This window comes from Notamacropus eugenii, chromosome 2 (assembly GCF_028372415.1).
Source record: "Notamacropus eugenii isolate mMacEug1 chromosome 2, mMacEug1.pri_v2, whole genome shotgun sequence".
Classification (NCBI taxonomy): domain Eukaryota; kingdom Metazoa; phylum Chordata; class Mammalia; order Diprotodontia; family Macropodidae; genus Notamacropus; species Notamacropus eugenii.
The window spans coordinates 43,362,220-43,386,554 of NC_092873.1; the positions used below are offsets into that span (position 1 = coordinate 43,362,220).

General features: G+C 39.7%; 1 protein-coding gene across 2 annotated transcripts; it reads right to left on the reverse strand.

The window, feature by feature from the left end:
* Positions 1-2,840: 2,840 nt before the first annotated feature.
* Positions 2,841-24,287, reverse strand: NIPSNAP2 (nipsnap homolog 2). 2 transcript variants are annotated; one of them, XM_072640109.1, is made up of 10 exons: positions 24,150-24,287; positions 20,317-20,456; positions 20,192-20,237; positions 15,037-15,131; positions 14,603-14,673; positions 13,589-13,729; positions 12,574-12,605; positions 9,704-9,798; positions 5,588-5,671; positions 2,841-4,066 (listed from the first exon to the last, which is right to left on the reverse strand). In XM_072640109.1, exons 1-10 carry the CDS (start codon positions 24,275-24,277, stop codon positions 4,002-4,004), a joined length of 897 nt encoding a protein of 298 aa, XP_072496210.1. In that variant the 5' UTR covers positions 24,278-24,287; the 3' UTR covers positions 2,841-4,001. The 2 variants fall into 2 exon arrangements, with proteins under 2 accessions (XP_072496210.1, XP_072496211.1); XM_072640110.1 differs by lacking the exon at positions 24,150-24,287 and adding an exon at positions 22,064-22,095.
* Positions 24,288-24,335: the final 48 nt, after the last annotated feature.

Sequence of the window (24,335 nt, forward strand, 5' to 3'; positions counted from 1 at the left end):
CCCTAACTAATGAAAAAAAGGCTCACTCTTTCATTAAATCTGTTGTGAAAACTGCAGCATTTTGACAGAAATTAGGTTTAGGTTATCATCTCATATCATGATAAGCTCCCAATACATTTATGACAGAGATAAAAAAAAGTTACATAATAAATTAGAGGAGCAGGAAATAGTTTTCACAACTATGTAGCAATTAAAATTAAGGTAGACTGAGGCACAAAGTTCTGAGAATGATCAACTTATTAGTAAAGAGTAAATTTACCAGTAAATAGGCTCTCAGCTTTCTCAGCAGTGCTAACACTCTGAATGAGGGGGACAATTCAATTTTCTAGTCTTCGGTACTACAGAACAAAAGACAAAGCCTTGTAGGTGGGGAAGAAGTTCTGATTGGTTAATAAAGATCAACATCATAAGTGGCAAAATCAATATTACATCATAAGTGGCAAAATCAATTATAATGCTGAGGTGTGGAAGGCAATATGATTGGTTGGAAATTGGGAATGAGTGGCTAGCAACAACCCTCTCCTTTCCTCCTGTGACTAAGAAATGTTCATTATTTAAGTCCACCTGCAAGATTAGGGAGAGTGCTTTGGAGAGCAAGTCAGATATCCTTGAAGGATAGCTTGGTGGTGTAAAGATGCTAAACCAGACTCTCTGGTGTTCATTTATATCCCCCAAGGATAGCCAATTTTCTTGAGAGAATAGTCATTAGCAGAACTGAATTTCTAAATTTAATTCATTCCAGGCCAACAGAATTTCTGAACTAAGTTCAGAGATAAAGAACCATGACTTACACAGTAACAGGACAATTTTTAAAAGATAGAATCAATCTGATTATTTTTACTATGAATAGGGGAAGAATTCTTTCTTAATTATTGAAGGGACAGAAAAAATCAAAGGAGATAAAAATGGATAATTTTGATTACATAAAACTGAAAAGATTTTTCACAACTAAAAACAGTGAAGCTAAAATGAGAAGGGAATTGATGGGGGAAGTCTCTGCAGCAAATTTCTCTGAAAAAAGTCTGACAAACAAGATATGTAGGAATTAATTCAAAAATATAAGAACAAGAGCCATTCCCCAGAAGATAAATGGTCAAAGGATAGAGGCAGCTCTCAAAAAGAGTGTTATCAACAATCATATGAAAAATGAATGCCCTAAATCACTAATAATAGGGCAAATACAAAGTAAGACAACTCTGAGGTTCCACTTTACATCCATCAGATTGTCAAAAGATAATAAAGGAAAATAATTGTTGTTGGAGGGGCTGCAGGAAGACAAGCATGGTAATGGTTGTTGGTGTATGTACAATTGGTCCAACCATTCCAGAAAGTAATTTGGAACTATACTCAAAAAGTCACTAAACTGTACATATCTTTTGACCCAACAATATCAATGCTAACATTATATCTTAGAGAGTTAAAAACAAGAGGAAAGAGACCTATACATACCAAAATGTTCATGAAAGCACTTTTTGTGATGGGGAAGACATGGAAACTGGGGGAGTGACTGCACAAATTATGGGATGTAAATCCCATGTAATATTATTTCAATGTTGTCCACTTGTGTCCAACTCTCCGTGCCCCCATTTGGGGTTCTCTTGGCAGAGATACTGGAGTGGTTTGCCATTTCCTTTGCCAGCTCCTTTGACAGAGGAGGAAACTGAGGCAAGCAGGTTGAAGTGACTTGCCCAGGGTCTCACAACTAGTGTCCCAGGCCGGATTTGAATTCAGGAAAATGAGTCTTCCTGACTGCAGGTCGAATACTATCCACTTTGCCATCTAACTGCCTATTACTGTACTGTAAGAAATGATGAAACAGGAGATTCAAAGAACTCAGCTACAACACCGCAAAGAAAAACAGCTTTGAAAGGCTTAAGAAGCCTGGTCAATGCAAGGACATGTCAAAGTAATGATGAAACATTACATTTCCCACCTCTTGGCAGAGAGGTGCTGAATTCAAGGGTCAGAATGAGACATATATTTTCAGATACTGCCAATGTGGATTTGTTTTGCCTGACTATGCTAATGTGCTACAAAGGAAGAGTGGATTCTGGGAGGTGGAGGGTGGAAAAGGAGGAAAAAGACAGTGGTGATAACAATGGCAAAAAGACAGATAAGAGAGTTAATGAAGCATTTTTTAAAAGGTGCCACAGAGATTAGGAGGTTCAGAGGTCACATAGGCAAGTGAGACAGCTTTGGAATTCACATGCTGAATTAAGTACATTCTTTTAAAACAACAACAAGCTACGAGTGATGAGATTTGTGATTTCATATATAATCTTACTTTTTTCTAATTGTTTTCTTTTCCTATGGAAATATTCATGTTTTTGAGTGTTTGTTGGATTCAGAAGCACAAAACCTTTTTTATGTAAGATTTTATTGAGGAAAAAGACTGATATCTATACGGCAGAAACATCAGAGAATTCTACCGTGCCCTCCTTTTGGTTGTTTTCTGTGAAGTTAAGAGAAGCTGGTGTTATTTAGTGCAGGGGCGGGGGACCTGTGGCCTTTTGATTGAATCCAAGTTTTACAAAACAAATTCCTGTATTAAGGAGAGTTGTTCTCTGAAGTTTGGATTCAATCAAAGGGCTGCACTTGAGGACCTAAAGAGCCACATGTAGCCTCAAGGCCGTAGGTTCCCCATCTCTGATCTAGCACCATTAAAAACCCAAAAGGAGACATTGGGAAGGGACCTGCCCAGTGCTTTTTAAATTACACAATGCCTGAGGTTCTTTTGGAGGTAGGTACACTGGAAAAACAGGCTCAATTGTTTGGTGAAGAAACTCATTCGACACTACACAAACACGCAAAAGGGCTGCAATAATGATGCCAGCAGCAGGTGAAAATTAAAAGGATTTTATTGACTTTATATGCTCTTGCAGAAAACCCTTGACATGTACAAGTGAGACATTGGGGAAGAGATTCGTATACACTGTATTTCACACAGCAATTTTTAAACTTTGGGTCAGACAAAATGTTCATTTCAATAGGACTTCCACATTATCACAGACACGAACAAAACTGGTACACTACATTCAAAAATAAAATCGGACAGAACTGGACAGAGCGCTCTGCTGTATGCCAGTCTTCACATCCCAACATGCACCACCTTCACATGGCCTCAGAAATATCTGCTGTATGCTTATTAAAATATGGACTCAGAAAACGTGTCTGAGGTCACATGTGATTGCTTATAAAATAAAACCTCTTTTCCTAGTGCTGTGTTTCATTATAGAAAAATATTTTTTAAAAAAAATCAGTGCTCTTTAAGGTGTTTATTTCAAAACTAGAGACCATGTGGTTCAAAGAACAGGCTGAATGCAGTGATTTTTTTTTCATATAGACATCATTGTAACGCTTTATCAAAACTGAATTCTTACACAGGTGTACATATCAGCCACTACCAGACTGGCCATGTCACAGTCTCCTAGAATTCACAACTGATTACAGAGGAGAATAAATTAAAACATTTTCAACTCCTGGGTACACACGTTCATGGTTTGTTTCTAGTTCAATGGTCAGAAAAACTGCTGGAGTAACCATACTAGAATTAGGCGTGAATGAGCACCGTCCAGAGCTCTTCCTGAAACAGGAAGGAAATTAATCTGAACCCTGTAACTCTTCAGTAGATTTGCTTATCATAAATAAATATCAATAAATTGGTTTCATGATTGAGTTCCTATTAGGAAATGATTCAAATTGTAGTCTGTTTCCTCTTTTCCCCACTGGGCTTGGGTAAGGTACATCAGATCAAAACAGTGATATTTCACAAAAGACCACTGAGCACTGTTAGAAGGAACCAATTTTCTTTTTTCTTTCATAATTAACTTTCATATGAACATTTAGAGTCTAAAGAAAAGAGGTCTTTCTAATAAGCCACATACAGCAGTTTTATATTTCAATGTTTCTTTCTGACCATGATATACAATGTATACCATAAAATTAATTTAAGACAAATACTTGTCACTTAAATCTATGTAGGCACATGACAATTCCAACTTTTACTTGAGGGGTGAAATCTTCAGGGGTATCATGATTCTTGACTCCATTTCCTGAATTAGGGGCACTAAAAAGAGAGCAGAAACGCAGGTCAAGGCAGGTTTGCGTTGATCTTAGTGATAGAACATGCTCATTCTCTCCCAGTCATGCTTTGTCCTATCTCAAACATATTATAATGTGGAGTTTTATGTACAAATAGAAACTGTAAATAAACAAACAATGCTATCCAGAATATTCTAAGAGGCATAATGAGTAGGGTCAAGAAGACCCGAGTTGAAATCTGGCCTCAGACACTTACTAGTTGTGTGACCTTGGGGGAGTCACATCCCCTCTGCCTGCCTCAGCTGCCTCATCCGTAAAATGGGGAGAATAAGAGCACTTACCTCCCAAGGCTGCTGTGAGATCAGATGAGATAACATGTGTCAGGTGCTTCGTAAACATTAAAGTCCCATACACATGTTAGCTAATGTTATTATCATGTTGCCTTGAAACAGGAAGGAATGTTGTAGTCTGCAGAATGACTGCCTAGGATTAGGAGTCTGGAGCTGAAAGAGGCCTCAGGAGTCATTTTGTACACCCCATTTCATAGAAGAGGAAATTGAGGCTCAGGGAAATTCAAGGTCATCCAGGTAAGAAGTGTCACAGGCAAGTTGTCTAGTCAGTTTGGAGCCAGTGCTCCTGCCAAGGATGCATTTGAGTGTCCTACAAATGTCTAACAAAGGAGATCCTGGCTGAGGCTCCACATTGACATGCCGGAAATAAGAACCACCATAGTTAGGTGGGGGGAGGGGAGGTAGGGAGATCTTTGTCATTAAACTCTTCTTCAAACTAAGGTACGTTACATAAAACAACAAAGCAATCCCAGGGTATATCTGCATATTATATTTGTATTGTGTGTGTGCCACAGAGACATGAACAAACATCTTGTACATGTAGGTTTCATAATTACCAAAATATACTTCACTGCTCTAAATTGTAAAGAAGGAAAAAAAAAGCAAACATATCTAATTATGGAGCCATGTATTCAGCTTTTATTAAAAATACTCAGCAACGGACCCATTTGCTCTTCTGGGAAATACAAGATGGTCAGAAGGGCTTTCTCTTTTATTTTCTTAATGGTGAAAAATATGAATGTGCCAGCTCTAGGTTAGCAATGTTGTACAATCTTCTATAATGCCATTAGATAATTATTCCTAATAATGATTGTTCAAGAGAGTCTGACATCTTATCCAATTGCATTATATTTATTTAAGTTGTTTTCTCTTTAAAACAAGTGAATACAGTTTCACCAGATTCAATGAATCAATTACCCTACTTAAGTTAATTTTCAAAATATGTTTTTCAATTGGTACAACAATGAGGCATGTTCTAAAAAATTGATTCTTAAGGTAGACTAAGTGCAAGCAGGAGGTAGGTGCTTTATTTAATCTTCTGCCTTTTCAGAGAAGATATCAAAAGATAAAAATGCTGACACCCTAAGCCAGTTGTAAAACTGTTGGCCAATTTGGAGTTTTGAAAGAATGCCTCTGAACCAGAGCTGCCATTGCCCAAGGCCCCACCCCACATGCAGCATGCGTGCAGCTTTTACCTGTATAATACACCAATTCCTCCCAGCCGTGTTTATGCCATGCTGCGTTCCGGGTGTCTTCCCTGGACTGCAGATCTTTGTAAGCTTGAAAACAAACACATGGGAGTCAGCTTTAAAACCGTGGAAATGCCCTACATTTCACCACCATGACCTTCAGAATTGATTTCACCTTGTTTGCCGTTTTGGTTAAGTGATAAAAAGATTAAGGGATTGCTGGGGAATTCGGTTTGCGTGGAGTGCCTTATAGTGAGAGTTTGCATCATCCCTTCATGTTGCTTACCCAACATGCACTCATTGTCTTACGGTGTGTGACAATGTGCCTGCTGTGCTCATGGCAAGGCATTGCGGGAGATACAAGGATGAATGAGGCATCATTGTTCCTGACCTTAACGAATTTATAGTTTTGTACAGGAAAGGGGAACCTGAGGTCTGGAGGCTACATGTGACCTTCTTTTCCTTTCATGCAACTGTTTGACTGAATCCAAACTTCACAGAACAAACCCCATAATGAAAGGATTTGTTTTGTAAAACTTGGACTCAGTCAAAAGACTGAATCCACGGACTTAGAAGGCCACATGTGGCCTTGAGGCTGCAGGTTTCCCAACCCCTGGTCTAGTAGAGAGGGGGCCACCTTCAAAAGCTTCACAGGTAGAGTGATTATATTTGGAATAGAACTAGAGATTTGTTTGCAATAGCTTTCAGAAATGTGAAATATTATTATTTATAACGACAGTTACAGGATAACACGGTAAAATACAACTGGTAGTTCTATTAGAAACTCATCAGTTGTTCAGCAGATTATAATGCCCTGCTCTCCCAAGGGAAGGAGAAGGTGGTTTGGATGCCAAGCTCACTTCTTCCATATTGGAGACAGGCTCCTGGGGGATGGGACCAATTTTGGCCATTGTTGGTAATGCCATCCATTAGTTCAGCACCTGGCACATTTGTTGATTTGACTTTAAAAGGAATTTAAAAATCAGCCATAAATAAAGTAGAGCAAGAGAGCACAGATATCGTACTTGAAACATTGTTGAAAGGCGAAAGAATGTCATCAGAGAATGGGATCTGATCATTATAAAATCAACGGCAAAATGGGAAATGCCAACATGTGACTTATGTGCACAATCAAACTTAGGCTGAGTATAGAAGAGCCTTCCGGATTTTCTACGCTTCTGGATGGCTCTGAATCCATCATTCTCTTTTCCCTTTAAAACAGAGTGTGAGGAGTGTTGAATAAGTTCTTCAGAAGCCAGCAAGAAGGACCCCCTAGGAAGGCACAGGCCACACCTGCTTGGGACAGAGAATGGGACATCTCCACTGTCCAGGTCAGAAAAGAGCTCCCTAGTCTGAACTATGAAGGCCTCAAGGGCATTGCCCGTGTCACCACTGGCACCTCAGAGAAGCTTGAGAGGCAAGGCAAGTTGTGGTGCCCAATACTGTGGCAGCATGGGAGGCACAGATTCCAATCTTCACCCAATCAATCAATCAATCAACAAACATTTTTAGGTGACTACTATGTGCCAGGTACTATGCTAAGTAATGGGGATTCAAAGAAAGGCAAAAATATGTCTCTATCTTCAAGAAGTCATGTTCCAAAAGCAGAATTGATGAGGGAAGGCGCTGCACCCGACAGGCAGGTGGAGAAGTGAGAGATTAGTTCTGAAATTCTCTGCAGATATTGAATCATCTAGTTAGGAATCAGTCCCACATGATGTAATCACCTCAATCAGAGAAGCTATTGTTTGGCAGGAGGGTTCTCCCTGAAGGCCTCAGGCCCAAAGCTCCTTGAAAAGGCATGAGATTTTTATCGGCAAAGGCAATGGACTAAGCAGCAAGCTTTAGTCCTGGCCAAGATAATGTACAAGGCCATTAACACAGTAGGTGCAAAACAGCTGATCAAGACAGAGCAGAATATTGTGACTTTGGGAGACAATTCCTTAATGAGCACTGTATCCCCTGAACAATCTTCTCATGTTTCTGAAAGCTGCTGACTTTGGCAATACTGAATAATTAATTTGATAATCAATGAATGGCCAGAACCTTACAAATGTTCTTCACGGGATGTTACCAGACCTCAAGGGAGGCCTCCAGTATATTGGGTAGACTTCCATGAAGGAATTAGGGAAGCAGAGAGGCAAGCGTCTACAAGACGAGAAGGTGTGGATCTGCAGCAGTGGAAACAGGCACCTTATGGATAAATAGCCAACAGGTCCATGGAGATTTTCAGGTATTGCCAACTTGTACCAGGGAAGGCTGTGCTGAGTTTAAGCCCCCTCAGGGTTTAAGCAAAATAAAGTTGGATAAGATAAACTCTTCTTTCACATGTTACTGCTGCAGGGAAAAGCCCCTCACGCTGGACAAATTTCATCACTCTAGAGCCTTCAAAGGTGTCACACATTTACTTACCTATTGCTTAATGGAGGACAAGGCGAAACATGACCAGACAGAGACCATTTTTTGAACTAATGTTATAATCCTTTTGTACTTTCAGCAAAAGATTATTTCAAAACTATAGGTTAATTTGAGAAAAAACAAGGCTATTTGACTGCTTAACAACTATGGTTCTCTCTGAGAAGGAAGGGTTAGTATAGGGACACATGTTTTACCATCTTCCTTCCAACTGATGTTACCTCATTGATAAAACCACTGAGAATATGAAATAACATTCAAGAGAGATTTCATGAGAATCAATCCACTATGTGAAAGTATTTCAAAAGACTTTCAAGCATTACAGACCTAATGAGGCACTTGTTAAAGCTGATTACATCTGGAATTTTTAAAAAAGTCAAATATGAAGGAGGAGTTAGAGAAAAATGCACTCAGCTGATCCATCAGCGGAAGTGTCACCTTCCGATTATAGCTTTATCAATCTTGCTCCAGATGCCCTGGCATGATTCCTTGCCATGCTGACACATGCCTCTCTTTCATCCCCAAAGAACAAACTCAGTAGGAGATGGATGAGGGCAAGCCCACGCACATAGGTGGAGTACTTTAGTTAGTGATGGAGAAATTACAGATGGTGTTTGGCATAGCACTGATGGGTCCAGGGAAGACTTTCTGTGCATCAATAAAGCTATGTGGAGCAAGGTCACGTTAACCTTTGATTTATTATTTGATTCTGCAGAAAAGTAATTTTCCCTAACTGGCTGCCACAGGTCATATTTCTGCACATGTTCCACTCAACCTTTATGAGAAGGGGGAAAAGAAGCAAAATGTAAGCTGATATTTAGGGATTTTTTTTCATAAAAGCAAGATTTTAAAAAAATATTCGTTTATTTTTATTCAGTACTCAACAAACACCAAACAAAATGGGCATTTCCATACAAACAGCAGAAAAATCAAAGACGGTGACCCTATGTGAAATTGCAAGTTTCTACCACATATAACTTGCCTTTCTTGTTAATGTATATAACAAATTCAACTTGTAGCCATACAAGCAGGCTCTCACCGATAGGCTCAGTATCCTTTCCTTGCCATGCTTCAGGTAGCTCCACTGCATCCTCAGCAAATCACAGGCCCACTAAAGCTCATAATGTCCTTGAATTACTAAGAAAAAGTCAAACTATGCCTTGGTTCTCATTCTAGAACAGTACTTGCTGAGGGTCTGGGGTAGCATGGTATGTATTACCTAGTTCACTAACCAACATATTTTAATGCCTTGGTCAGTTGGCAAGGCCCAGGAATGGGATATTTACAATAACCTTGCTTGCTGATTCACTGATCTAGATTTGCTTCTGTTTCGCATCCTCCATCTTCTTCCCATCATCACCCTCTCTTAAATTGGCCACCATTTTTTAGGGACTTCATTCTCTCTCCCATCTATTACAGTTTTCCTTGTTCTCTCTCTTTGGCTGCCAATCAGTCACGGAGCTCACTTCATTGGTGGGGCTTCTGCCCACTGACCCCAATGGCCCTTTGCTGTTAACTTTGCATCTTGGGGTCTTCTTGAACCCCCAGACTTCTTGACTCCCATCCGTTGCAAGTAGACTGGTTGAAGGAGAGTAGCCAGTAAAGGCTTCCCTATACCCCCATGTACCATCATGTTCATATGGGAATGAACCCTTACCATACATCCCAGTGAATCTGGGTTTACTAAGAGAAGAAAAAGGTTCTTACCCCAAAGATGATGTACCATATATAACTGCCCAATCTGAGAGAAAAACCCTCCAACTGCTTCATTATTGTCCTGCCTAAAACGAATTGCACGAGCCCTAAAAGAGAAAATAATTTCGATTTACTAGATTACACGAGAAAAAAGGGGAGTAGATGGAAACTCCTCCAAATCACGTAACAATTGTATTAAAAACAGTGCTAATCACTGCCAATCCCCACATTGTCGACAAATATTGTAATGATGGTAAAATAGGAAGATGTACCTTCTCTAGCCTGCAAGGGATCACTTTCCTAGGCACTGTTGTCTCTTGCAAACAGCATTGCCATACCTACTGCTGTCACCTGCATTGGCAGGAGAATTGAGTTTAAGAATTTTCTGATGAGTTTTTGTAATCTAAGACTTACTTCCAAGTAATATGAGACATGTGACTATTACCTGTCAAAGTATAACTGCTCTCTTATATGATGAGCTTTGAGTTCCTAAAAAAAGAAAATGTTCCTAACATACATGTCTCTCTCTCCCAAATCAGGTTTTTAGAAGAGTATTACAACTAATGTCAAATTTAGAATTTTTAAGTGATTGATTTTCTGTCAATCAAAAGTGGTAATTCTGATTGGCAAATTAATGAAATTAAACAAATTATTTTAACATGCAGAGTGTATTCTATCTTTCATTTTAAGTAATAAACATTCATTCTTATTTAATTTTAAATTCTACTCATTTATTTAAGGTAGGTAAAAAAAACTTACACTTAGCTGAGCCTGACAAAACCCAGAAGGACGTAATGAAGGAGTCACCACCTTAAACCTATTTGTCAAGAGACAAATCAAATGCTGAACTACCTCTTAAAGTTCATTTCCTTTTGGAAAGAAAAGTCTTATTGCTAAGATATTGTAGTTGGAAGAAAAAAACATTTCACATATATATTTGATTTCTATATTAATAATCTTTAAATCAGGAATTTATAAAATTTACTTAGTAACTGAATCTGTTCTAGGACTGACGAAATAATCATATTTGTTAGCAAAACATTAGTATACAATAGCCAGTTGAGTAACTTCTATGCATATATGTTCCTGGTCAACAAATCAAATGTTCTGACTTGCATTGTTTAGTCTTTGGTGGCTCAGTTTTAAAAAAAGTCACTAGAAACCAATGTGGTGGCCTTTATAAAAGATTAAGTGAGTTGAATTATAGGTACAATTCACAGCAGAATCTGTAAAAGAGTAAGTTAACATATCAGCAGCTAAGCTTATGGAAACAGCATTTCCAAATTAAAAAAAATAACATTTTATAAAGGCAAACATTCATATGCATATACTCACAATCCTTACGCCAAAGTAAATGCAACTAAACTGATATTTAACTTCCAAAAGACAGTACATAAGAAATAATCTTGAGTTAAATTAGCAACTACATTTTCATAGCTCTTGAAAACTATTTTGGGCGAAATACCTTTGTAACTGACACTTCTCCACTCATTTTCTATCCCAAAAATTCTTTACATCCTAAAGATTCAGAAAACAACTGGCCTGGAAAGTATCAGAAATTTTATACTGAATGTTGCCAGAACCAACGGCTGGTAGGAATGTAAACTGATTAGTCAGGTTCCTTTGCCCAGGCAACAGTAAGTAAGAAATGTCTTGAACTAGATGAAAAGGAAAGATCCTCAAATGGAAATTCCGTAACCTTTCTTTAAGGCATCAATAGCATTTAATCATCCCAGCACTGAAGTTCTTTATTTCTAAACCTAGATTCCTCCACAGCAACTTTAAGATAATTTCCTGTCTCTGTCCTAGCCTCAAAATGGTAGTTGGGGTTTTCTTGTACAGTTGACTCCATCTTAAAAATATATATATATATGTATAAAATGCATTAAAATCTAACATGTAAAGCAGATACAGTTGAGGATGATTATTTACATTGTAAAAAGATTCACATTAAGTGTGTTTTAAATGGCCAGTGCTGTTTCTATACTTGTTTCCTTGTTGGTTTTGTTTTCCTTTGTTTCCTTCCTTCTTTACTAGAAAGAAGGAAGAAGGAAGATGAGGAGTTGCTGCCAGCCCAAGATGAGATGGAAATAGAGTCACAATGAAGGTAATGGGAAAACAGGATCTGACTCAGCCCTTTGTTTCTACTGACACATTTAATTCTCCAAAGTGAGGCAAAGGTCCTAACGCCTCCTGGATCAGAAGACTTGAGCAAGCTTCCTTTCCTTTACATACGTTCAATTCCCTTCATCTTTTCTTAAGCCATCACTCATTTTTGTATCTACTCAGTCCCTTCCATCCCTCTCCGAATGACCCTGACGCTCCTTGAGAAGGGCTTCCCAATAAACTGTCCTATGTCATGTTTATAATGACAATGATTGCACTGTTCTTACTACAGACCTTTAGCTCAGGGTCCACTCTGACCTTAAGATCTTTTACAGTCCCACTTATGCCTAGTCAGTCATTTCCTATCTTGAATTTATTGAAATTAATTTTGCTTAATCCTTAAAATATTGTACCTTATATTTGCCTTGAAGGGAACTTCATCTTGTTTTTGGTAGATAATTTTGGTCAGCAAAACTTTGAATTATATTCTTGCCTGCTGAGGTATAACACCACCTAACTTGGTAAAGAAATTGGTTCTTTGCTACTCAATCTAAAAAGACAAACAAGGGTAGTAGCCATATAAGTGAGAAAAAATATTTGTGAACAGAAGCAATATTTTAGGAAAGATGAGGTCTGTGAAAATGCAAAAAGAATTCCTAAACTAGTGTCAAACTCTGACACCAAAGATCCCAAACTCTGATACAGAGAGATGAAAGGATGGCCCAACACAATCCGTTAGTAAGATTAAGAAACTCACCATGCTGCCGTAAACTTACCAATAATTGCCCCATTCAATCATTGTTCCTGGCTGAAAGAAAACATTTTGTTTTTGGAATGTTGGTTCTTTGACTGGGGAAGCATTACAATGAAAAATACAGTGAGGTCAACACATTCATAGCTTACTTAAAAAAAGACAAACTTGATTTCTAATAACTACTATCCACTTTATTCGTATTTCCCTTACTTAGAATGGCCATCTGTGGCTTAATTCAAGGCAACAAGTATAGACAGTAAAAACTTAAGGATATTTGCTTTAAGCAAATATCTGTTTGTGTACACACACACACTCACACATACCACACACACACTCACACACACACACACAAAGTTACTGAGACGTGTTCTACTTCTATTGTCTCTTCACAGACACAAAATAAGATTATTACAGATTCAACAAGAAATTCAATTTTTTTCATATTTGGGAAGGAAGGACTAGGAGTGTGTTCTAGGTTTCTAGTAAAAAGAAGTATCATTTGAAACCAAGACCTATTAAGATCCAATTGACACGGTCACAAATAGTAGCAATCCATGTGATCTCTATTTGAGCTTTCCTTGGGCCTCAGTATGGCAACATTTGGGTAAACGTACTTCCCAGTCTGATGGCATTCCAGGGCTTTTACGCTGAGGCTGCTATAAACTGGTCACCTGATTTATATTTAGATCCTCTGATCCCACTGCAATAAGAGCTATAACGCGTGATTCAGATGAAATAGCTCAGCAATGCTCTCAGCAGACATGCTAAAGAACGGACAGTACGTGATTCACAAACAGTGAACAGTAAAACAATGAGGGAGAAGTGAGGAGGGGATAGAGGGAACCAAAGGAAAGTCCAGCAAGGAGTGCTGAAGAAACCGAGGGAGCAGGTCTAGAGAGCTTTGGATGCCAGGTGCCTCAAAGCCAGGCTTCTGCTTTCCTCCCCTCCCCCACTCTGGCTCACATCACCGTCAGAAGACCCTGCTGTGATTTCCAAGGAGAAATGAGTCGTCAAGTGTCGCTCACTTTTGTACTTACTCTGAGTTGGTAAGACCTGAGTTCATATATATTAGGCCCTGATCTGGGGACTGGTTCATTCCAGAAGCTGAACTCCAACAGCAGCTGGTTCTTTCGAGAAAGTAGCATGTTGCCTCGTTCCTTACGGAAGGCCACAAATTCCTTTGAAAGAAAGTTGACATGAAATTTTTAAGTTATATGTGTATATATAAGTACCCATTAACAACACAAACTCTCTGCAACCCCTCCAGGTTACACTCACTAAATTCAATTTTCCCCAACAAGTCACACCTAAACTTCGGGGGAAGAAACTCATCAGTATTTGACAATCCATGCAAGCAGAGTTCACTTAGGGGATCACCAAGAAAGCTTGCCGTGCTGATGATATGCCCTAATATTAAAGCAACAGTTCTCAACCTTTCTGGCCTTAAGATCACACTCTTAAAACTTATTAATCTCCCCACAGAGCTTGTTTATGTGTCATATCTATTGATATTTATCACATTAGAAAGGAAAATGTCTTAGTATTACTATGAAAAGTTTTGACTCTGTAGACCCTCTGAAAGGATCTTGGGGAATCTGGAGGAGCCCTTGGTCATACCTGGAGAACACTACATTAGAGCAGTATTCCAATCAGTTTGCTCACACCTGAGGGTGGGGAGCAGCACACAGAGAAAGATGGGGAGCAGCCGGGATGCCCACTGAGGGGTAAGAAGCTAGTCCAGGATTAAAAACACGCCATGAACAATTCACAAAATCGCTACGTTGCTTTGTTGATATCTAAAGCAGACATACTTCATACGAACATTTCAAATGAAACCTATCATTGCTAAGCTACAACTCACACTTGCCGTAAGAACTTAGTCATTTTAATGTTAATACAGACAGTATGAAAAAAATCTGTAAATCAAAGTGCACAAATCATTTTTAGCAGAAAAGCAGAAATTGCTAAAGATGCAAGAAAAGAGACACTTAATCTAGACTAACAAGTACTATTTAAAATTAGAATTAGCAAACATTTTTAAAAAATCATACCTTATTTTCTCTGAGCTTATTCATGACCTCATTGAGGGCTGGGTAGCCTCCCTCATACCTCCAGAGGTGGACTGAAATATATTTTTAAAAATACATGTACATTTAGAGGTTCATGATAATAGCTCAGTTGGTTTTAAAATATTCTACACACAAAGCTGACAGTACCAAATTGTAAATATACACAAATGTCAGTCTAAGCACACAAATTATCAAAATAAATTTACACATTTAAAGACAATAAAAAATTGTTCCAAACCAGAAGAAACAGCATATTTCCTTTAACCATGAGTTTGTACAATGATTTTTCAGAGTTTTTATTGCAACCAAGCATTATGTCTGAAAATTTACTTGTGCAATTAGAATAAAGATTTAAGAGATAAAGTCTATTCCAGCATTAAATCTAGGTTCTAAGAATTATTCTTAAGATTCCTTACCAGCCTGATCTTGCTCCCCATACCATGTATTCCAAGTCCCCACCAAGGTACAAGGGTAGTGTTTTTCTTCATGAATCTTTGGCAGCACCTCTTGACTTAAAAAATAAGAAATATAAATTCCATGTTTTCAATTGGTCTAGTCAATTAACCAGCAACATTTTACTGAGAACTTAGTAACGTCTGGCCCTGCATTAGGTGTTTTGCCAACTGATTAAAGACACTATAAACACATTTATACATTTTGTTAGAATTATCAGCAGAATGAGCATTTTTGGATCATTTCTATTATTTATGGATACCTTCCTTGAATATCTGGGACCCTTCATCACTAGGCTAGACTAGTTGTCTTTCTCAGATCCATGAGCTGTGACTAAGAAGCAGAGCTGGGGGCCCAGGGATGATAGAATATGTGCTGCACAGGTCAGAAAAGGGAACACTCATGATCATGTGATTGTTGATGCTTATAGATGCTTAAGTGTGTGGGTGACAAAGTCAAGAACCATGGGAAATGTGGCTTAAAGAGGATAGAGAAGGAAGAGAGAACTCGTGGATAACTAAAGTGAGAGGACCAGGAAGCAGCTCTGAGGCCCTCTGACAACCTGGGGGAGGGGAAGTGAGAGCCAAGAATCATGAAAAGAATCAGCCCCATGTGAGAGAGCAGTCATTTGGGAACCTTCTGAGCAGGCACTGCTCCTCTGCATAGCAACAAGGGCCTGAATCAAGGGGGAACCTGAAGAAGCCACAATCATGTCAGTAGGACAGACCATGAGCATTGAATGCCAGGGCAAGCTCAGTGTTAGGAATGTTAATGAGCTTAGTCTGATTAATTCTATGGGACTGAACCAATCAGAAGGTGGATGTTCTGGGATCCCAGGGATGCCAGACCTATGTCCTTACTGAGGCTGCTGGTGGCAGTGATGCAGATATTTGGTGTTATTTGCCACATGTTCCGGATGAGAGGAAGCCTGGTGTGATGGAGAGAAAGGCTTTGCCTCTGTCACTTTCCAGCTGTGTGCCTGGCTCTGGGCAGTCACCCAATCTTTCTAAGCTTCATCTATAAAAATGGATAGTGATTGGGTTTCCATGTTCTACCAATGAAATCACAGATGCTCAATGTATTGACATATGTTCAAGGTACTTTCTAAACTAAAGTCACTCTTCCAGGGTTAGGGGAGGAAGAGTCACCATGGACCCCATGGTCCACAACCCAGGAGACTCTCCTAGGGTCCATAGGCAGAGGATCTAGATGAAGGTGACCATAAGATCCTTCAAAGCTTGAAGTCCAGGTGTAAGACTAGTCTGGGCAGAGAAAGGGAAGGGAAGGAACAAAGGCCACAGGTTTGGGCAAGAAGATTCCAGATGGACTAGGAAAGCCAAAAGCTCTGCCAAGTCAAATCCACTGGCTAGAAACCAAGAGCCTGGTCTAGCCTTGCAGCCTGAAAAGCAGCAGGTTGACCAATTTTAAGATAAGTAGGGGAGGAAGGGTCATATAGTCCAAAGAAGAAGAACCTGGGGAGAATTAGGTTTTGTTCTCATGTAAGTATATATGCTTTTATGATTCTTCCCTTTTGAAAAATTCTTGTAACTTCCTGCATGTTTCCTTGTAATGTTTTCTAGCAAAATCCCTTAAAAACACCCCAAAAGAAGGGCTATGCTCTTTTGCAGAGCAAGGAAAGGGGGACAGGCAAGATCTGTGGCCTCTCCTGTAAGCTAACCTGGGTAGGATGTACCTGAACTCAAATGGACACAATGTGGAGGTAGAGACTTAGTGTATATGTATGTGTATGTGTGTGTGTGTGTGTGTGTGTGTGTGTGTGTGTGTGTTTGTCCTTCGTTGTTGAAGAAGACCACACCATCAGAGAAATAATGACATGACTTGCACTTGACTTTGTTTTGAGTGAGGGAGGGCTGTGCAGGTCACCAGTCTCACTTCTCCTCCAAAGCCATGTGAATCCAGTGACCAGATATTCATCAGCATGACTGGAGATGACCCAGGATGACGCAACTGGGGTTGTGACCTGCCCAAGGTCACACAGCTAGTGAGTGTCAAGTGTCTGAGGTGACATTTGAACTCAGGTCCTCCTGACTCCTGCACTGGTGCTCTATCCATTGCACCACTTAGCTGCCTCCATGGGACTTAGTATAACGTAATGAAGAGAACCCAGAATGGAGTTAGAAGACTTGGGTTCAACACTGCCTAGCAGCAGCTGGGTGGTACAGTGGACAGAGTCAGGAAGATCTGAGTTTGAATCTTGCTTCAGATATTAATAGCTGTGTGACCCTGGGCAAGTCACTTACCTCCCTCTGCCTTAGCTTCCTTCTCTATAACAGAGGGAGAATAACAGCACCTACCTCTTAGGATTATTGTGAGGATAAAATGAGATAATATTTGTAAGGCTCACTGCAAACTTTAAAGCACCATATATAAAATTTATTTATAAATTTATAATAATATAGCATATAAAATATATTCTTTATACCAATAAAAATTTATTAAATAAATAAAATAAAAAACACATTATCCACATTATCACTGTGTGAGTATAAGCTCATCTCCAGAATTGGGATAATCCACCTTGGGACACTGTATTGAGTCTAGTGGTTCCTAAGCCTGACAGGACTCTATTAATGGGCCTGGAGGGCCTCCTCAGTCCTTCCCAAGGCTGGAAGTCTGGAGTCCTCACGGCCTTCTAGACATATTATGTTGGACGCCTGCAGTAACTTGTAAGTTTTACCTGTTCTAGAATGGTAGCAAACCAAGACACATAGAGATAAAGATGCTGTGGGGAGGAGTGGGAACCAGAGAGCAAGACCTTATGGACCGGCCATTGTGTTCAGTCTGTATGCCAGATATCTTCTAGAGAAAGGCCAAGGGAAAGGATCAGCAGCTGACCCTGAAAGAGAAAACACAGGCCTCTGCATGCATGATTGGAATGTGGCCGAAGAAGGAAGACTGTGATAAATAACCACAACACTGGCTCTTATTAAAATGTGCCTTCTTAGAATATATGATGTGGCCCAAGGTGTCAGAAAACGTGGCTGATACAAGTCTCTGCAGAGGCTGAGTCAAAAAGAGCTTCTGGATGCCATATTCCATGGAAGCAGGTGTCCTTGATCTTGTTTTTTAATGTTTCACTAACCTTTGGTTTCCTTTGTGCTCCTATAATGTTGTATTTTGTGCAAGATTCTGAGTTGGGGTTGATCGAGTACTTTAAGGAATATTACCCTCACAATAACACTGGGAAGCAGGTTTAATTATTATCCTTATTTTATAGATGAGGAAACTGAGGCAGACAGAGGTGAAGTGACATGCTCAAGGTCAGAAATCTAGTTAGTGGTGGAGAGTCTTCCTGCCTCCAAGTTCAGTGCTCTATCCATTGCACCAGCCAAGTTGCTCAAGAGGTCCATGAAAGAGAAAAGGCTCAGAACTCCTCATTTGGAGGATGTTTTACATTGGTGAAAAGAGAAGAGAAAAATTAACATTTCTGATAAGGATTATTAAGATATCTGATAAAATAAAAATTCAAAGATTTTTATGTGTAAATGTAGTTGACTGAGACTTGTTTCTTTTCTGAAACTTTAGCTTTCCAAAGATTAATACAACATTAGAAAGCTAAATAAGACTGGACCAGAAGGAATTCTTCATAAACCTTCATAACCACTCTGTGTGTATTGGAGGGATGATATGTGTTCATAGTAGCCTTCTGCTCAGCCAAGTGCTATGGCTGTCAAGGAAGAGAGAAGCACCTTTGTGGGGTCATCCATTCCTTATTACATGTCAAAAAGGAGTATGCAGATCTGCCTGACTAGAGGGGAGACTTCATTTTTTGGAAGAAGGGTCCATGAGACAGGTAAGATGGACCCAGACTAGATAGTTAGGCAGAAGAGTTTAGCCTTGATGAAGCTGGAAATTAAGAGCCACTGAAGATTTCTCATCAGAAAAATTCCATGCCAAACACTGGAGTCTGCACATTAGTACTGATTAAGAACATTAGTCCAAAAAGAAAACGCTGGATGGAGTCAGAAAGATTATGAAGCAATGAAGGCATGGAGTAAAGTTTTCGATAGTCAGTCCTTGGTGACACCCTAATTACTGAAGATTAAGGAGAATTTTAACCCAAAGATAACTCTGAAAGTTCTGAGCTCAAATTACTGGGAGGACTGTGCTGCCATTAATACAACTGGGAGTTGGACCGGGGTGATGGTAGTGGAGAATAGTACTGTGAGGTCAGGAGTTGGAAGGGACCTCAGAGGCTGTTTAGTCTAAACACCTCATTTTACAGATGAGGAAACTGAGGTTTAAAGAGTCATCTAGCCCAACCCATACCTGAAAAAGAGTCCCTTAATCCCTTAAGCCCCTCAAGTGGGTTTAGCAGGAAGACTGCCCCCTCAGTCTTCTACTACACCCCAAGGCTGCCCATTCTAGTTGGAACAGGTCTAATCATTAAGATTTTCCTGACATCAAAACCAAGTTTACTTCTCTGAAACTTGTCTCAGAGGAAAGAAAATGAGTCCAGTTTTGGACAAAGTGAGTTTCAGAAATTGACCAAACACCTTGGTGGAAATGTCCAATAGGCCGTTAGGGTCTGACAAGAATGGAGGCTCAGGTCTGGGGGGGGCATCAGCTGGAAGAATGAGAATGAAAACAGAAGTAAATCGCTCTAGTTTGCTGTGGAATAGTGTTTTTGTTTAAAATGTATAGGGGCGAACAAGAAAGTCTATACTACAGTTGTATTTCCCTGAACAGACTCCAATAAAAACAGGAACAGTTTTGGCTACTGGAAATTTCCACGCTTTTCAAAACTACCTTACTTTCTTTGAATCATGGGAGAGGTGAGAGTTACAAAATCACTTTTACCACATGCCCTTGTATATCATAAAGATGAAAATGTTTTATACAAACTTCATTAAAAGTCAATCAGTCCAATTCTCCCACTTCTCCAAAGAGATGTAAATTTCAAGAGAACGGACAGGACTTTATATCATACTGAGGTGATTTCCCTCCTGCTCTTTTCACTTTAAGTAACTTTCTTACACAGGACTCAGTTAAACAGAGCTTAACAGAAATGCTCCCATTTTCCCTCCAGTGACTCGCAGAGGAGGCAGGGCGCACACAAGTCTCTCCCTCAAGCCAAGGGTTGTTTGGGCTACATACCAGATTTTGTTGTATGCTTCCAGGCATTCTGGCTTCACATTGTGAACTGAAACAAGGAAATTAATAATAAATTTATGAACAAAGGAAGGCAATTTAAATATTAAAATGTAAAAAACCTCACTTACACTGTAATTTGTACAGACTGCTTGTTTCTTTTTTGGCTAGGAGATTGGAATGAGCATCTTTTCGTGGGTCAACTTTCCGGACAAATAAAGATTTTAACCAACTATCTTCACGAGGTCTGTTGGAGGAAGTTGTCAGGCCCCTGGGAATGAACAGATATGTCAGTGCAGGTTGAATGAGAATTTCAGTGGCTTATATGTTTTTTAATTAAGTAGCGTCAAACTACTATATTATTCACAGAAGACACTATTAAATGTCCATCTCCCAGACTTACTAACCATCTGACCTTTGCAGAATCACTTAGCCTCCCTCAGCCTCAGTTTCCTCATCTGTAAAATGTGGAATCATAACCTTGCAATCCTTACTTCAATAAGTAACTTATAAAACTCAAAGTGCTTTACATACACACGAGTTATTCAAGCCATCTTATTAATTATCATAGTATTATCAAAGTTTACAAAAAGTTATTCAAACCATCTTATTAATTATCATAGTATTATCAAAGTTTACAAAAAGTTATTCAAACCATCTTATTAATTATCATAGCATTATCAAACTTTATAAAAAGTTATTCAAGCCATCTTATTAATTATCATAGTATTATCAAACTTTATAAAAAGTTATTCAAGCCATCTTATTAATTATCATAGTATTATCAAACTTTATAAAAAGTTATTCAAACCATCTTATTAATTATCATAGTATTATCAAACTTTATAAAAAGTTATTCAAGCCATCTTATTAATTATCATAGTATTATCAAACTTTATAAAAAGTTATTCAAGCCATCTTATTAATTATCATAGTATTATCAAACTTTATAAAAAGTTATTCAAACCATCTTATTAATTATCATAGTATTATCAAACTTTATAAAGTTATTCAAGCCATCTTATTAATTATCATAGTATTATCAAACTTTATAAAAAGTTATTCAAACCATCTTATTAATTATCATAGTATTATCAAACTTTACAAAAAGTTATTCAAACCATCTTGCCAAATCATCTTATTTTGTCTAATCAGAAGAGGCCAAGTACTAGTTTATGAAACTATTTTACTCCCCAAAGTGACGTCCAAGTGGAATGAGAAAGACTTCAGCAGACTGTATTTTCTACCAGAGCACCCATATATAAAAGTTTTTATTTCAGGATTCTAGGAATGCATTTCTCCTTCTAAAACAACCTTTGACAAAGCAAAATTTGTGTAAAGAAAATGAAAAGTACCTCAAAAATGACTTTTCACTAAAGTCAATTCTACTCTAATTAAACCTAAAGATACAAACACTATCACACAGGACAGATTGGATAATTTCCATCTTCCAAATGAATTTATAACAGTCAACCAATCAATAAACCTTTATTAAGCACCTACTATGTGCCAGGCACAGTACTTTGGTACATGTACCCTGTCAGAGAGACCAGGTAGGCACTCTTACAAAGTGGTACCAGTCACTGAACATTCCCTACAAACCCTGCTCCCACCTTCTTATCACTCTGATGGATCTTCATTGTCTTGGCCCAAATCGACTACTCTTCCCATGGGTTGGATCCTACCACCTACATTAAAACTTTTGGATTCCCACTGCCCCATAGATCAAGTTCAATCTCTCAGCCCAAGCTCAGAAATGTGATCTGTACTCCACCCGAAAGGAGTATCAAATGAATCCTGAGGATCATCCCTGGATAGATTATTTGTAACTTCTTTCTCCATCTCTCAGTAAAATGAATTCAACAAATATTGTCTCACCTTACTGGCTGTGTCATGGCAATTATCAGTTTGTGAATCACAACAAATGTGCCTAAATAAAAAATTCTGGAGGAATTTCGTTTTTCCCTAAGAAATCACATCCTAATATCCCCAGGCCTGTGCTGTAGGGCTTTCATGTAGGCTTCTGAATTTAAGGAAATGAAGACAATGAGAACTTAGTCACAGAGTATCGCAAAGTGTTACTTTGTATACTGTATCCATGTAGCCAAGGAGTCTGACAGTTCTGAACAAAGCGTGGGAGGACAGGCCCTAACAATAACTGTGAGCTAGCAATTAGGAAGGTGACCTTCAGGGCCAAGAAATACAGGGAAGAAAACACTCAAGGATACAAATCTCCCTTGGTTTTACAAGATAGATACACATGCTCATAACTGAAAATCCTGCAAATTACACAAATCTGTTCTTATACAACATATCCACCTACTATGCAAAATTGTATTTTCCTTATTCTTAAGATTAACTTGTTGCTTTTATAAATTTACTGGATTTGTCTTCCTCCTATCTCCAGTCATTAAAAAAAAATAAAGCTGCTCTGGATTTTAATGGCTTTTATATATCTCAATCCATAGACTATATTGACTTATTTAATTTCAATTGTCTGAAACTACATGGGACAGCGTTTTGAAATATGTAGCTATATAAACATATGCAAATATAAAGACAGTAAATAAGAATACTTTTTAAATATATAAAACATTTTCTTAAGATGGGCTTGGGGCATTAGCAGAAAAAAGTGATTCTTAAAATACATTATTGAAAACAGCAAAAATTGTTCAATAAACAGAATTACATTTTTCATAGATTAATATATGTAGGAGAGTATCTTGTAAACATTTAGGATCTGTTACTGGCACACACAAAAACCAAAATCAAATATTCCGGAGCATAATCTCTACCACATCTTTTTAAAAATGAAGTTAGGTTTTTGTCTAATCTTAAACTTTTATTGTCTGCATCTATTAAACTTTATCAGAAATTTCAAAATCTAAACTGATTGTCTCAAAGCCCAGTATATAAACAATGTTCTCTGCCTTTTGAATTTAGATTAGATTACTTGCCTTTTCTGAAATTAAAACAATATTTCTTTGCTTTATATCTTTAGCATTTAGTATCTTTAGCAATTCCTTTATATATAATAAGCACTTTGAGGTGGGCAGTTTTCCAAAGAGCCAGAGCAAAACGTCAAACATTTCCCTAAAAAAAAAAAAAGAAATTCTCTTGTGGTAAAGGTTAGAACGGATTTCAGCATGTGAAACCAAGAAGCATTCAAGTGAATGCAGAGGCATACACTTCAGAGTTGCAAGAAGGACCTGTGAGCATTATTTCGCTGCCATGTTTATTTTCTATTCTTGTTTCACCGTTCCCTGGGTGCGTTGCGCTTAATGTACCTGGTATAGCATATGCTTGAAAAGAACGGGATGGGACAATATCTACACACAAAGAACGCTGTCCGGGACTCCCCGGCCCAGGAGGGAGGCGCAACGCCGCTCGCTGCGCTCTCCAGAAGTTGCTCTGGTCAGTTACATGTCACTGACGAATGTCAGTTACACACAAGGATTACGTGTCACTCGCCCCTTCGAAACCAGCGGATGCAAAGCTAAGTGGACAGCGGGAACTCGGAGGTCCAGCCCGCGGCCGGAGCATGAAGCCCGGTCCGGGGGAGGACAGCGTCACGGATCAGAGCCCAGGCTGGCACTGACCTGCTGGCCCGAGGGCGACAGCGGCCAGAGCGGGGGTCAGCGGGGATCGAGTCGGACGCCCGCAGGCTCCCCCGCGGCCACGGCCCATAGTGGGGTCGGGCCTGGCCGCCAGCTCCCGCACCCACGGTCACGGTCGGCCCCCAGCCCCGCGCCCCCTCCCTCCCCCTTGGCGTGGCCCGCAGGGGGAAGGGTCCTTAGGCCCCGCCCGGCTCCCGCGTGGGGCTGGAGGGGCGCTCGGGCCCCTGCTCGTGACCTTGAACCCCGGCCGGGGCACCGGGCCGGGGGAGGAGCGCCGCCGGGCCATAGACCTCACCCGTCCCAGCCCGGGGTTCAAGGTCAAGGCCGGGCCGCCAGGCGCTGCTCACCTGAGGGCTGGCCGCAGGCGGGGGGGCGCGGCCGCTCCCAGGTTCCGCAGCACTCGCGCCGCCATCTTGCTCTGGCGCCTTAGCTCGGCCCCCCCACCCCCACCCCGGCCCTCCGCCCCCTCCCCCATGCCAGTGCCGCTCGACGGAGGCCGAAGGGGCGGGCCCGGGCTGGGAGGCCTGCGCTGC

Bases quoted from the DNA above. Each gene is read 5' to 3' on its own strand.
- NIPSNAP2 (XM_072640109.1), bottom strand. From the start codon at position 24,277: ATGGGGGAGGGGGCGGAGGGCCGGGGTGGGGGTGGGGGGGCCGAGCTA. The intron at 9,799-12,573 runs GTAAGTTTACGG...TTTCTCTTTTAG, and splicing joins ATTGAATGGGGCAATTATTG to GGCTCGTGCAATTCGTTTTA. The intron at 4,067-5,587 runs GTAAAAGCTGCA...CTCTCTTTTTAG, and splicing joins GGAATTGGTGTATTATACAG to TGCCCCTAATTCAGGAAATG.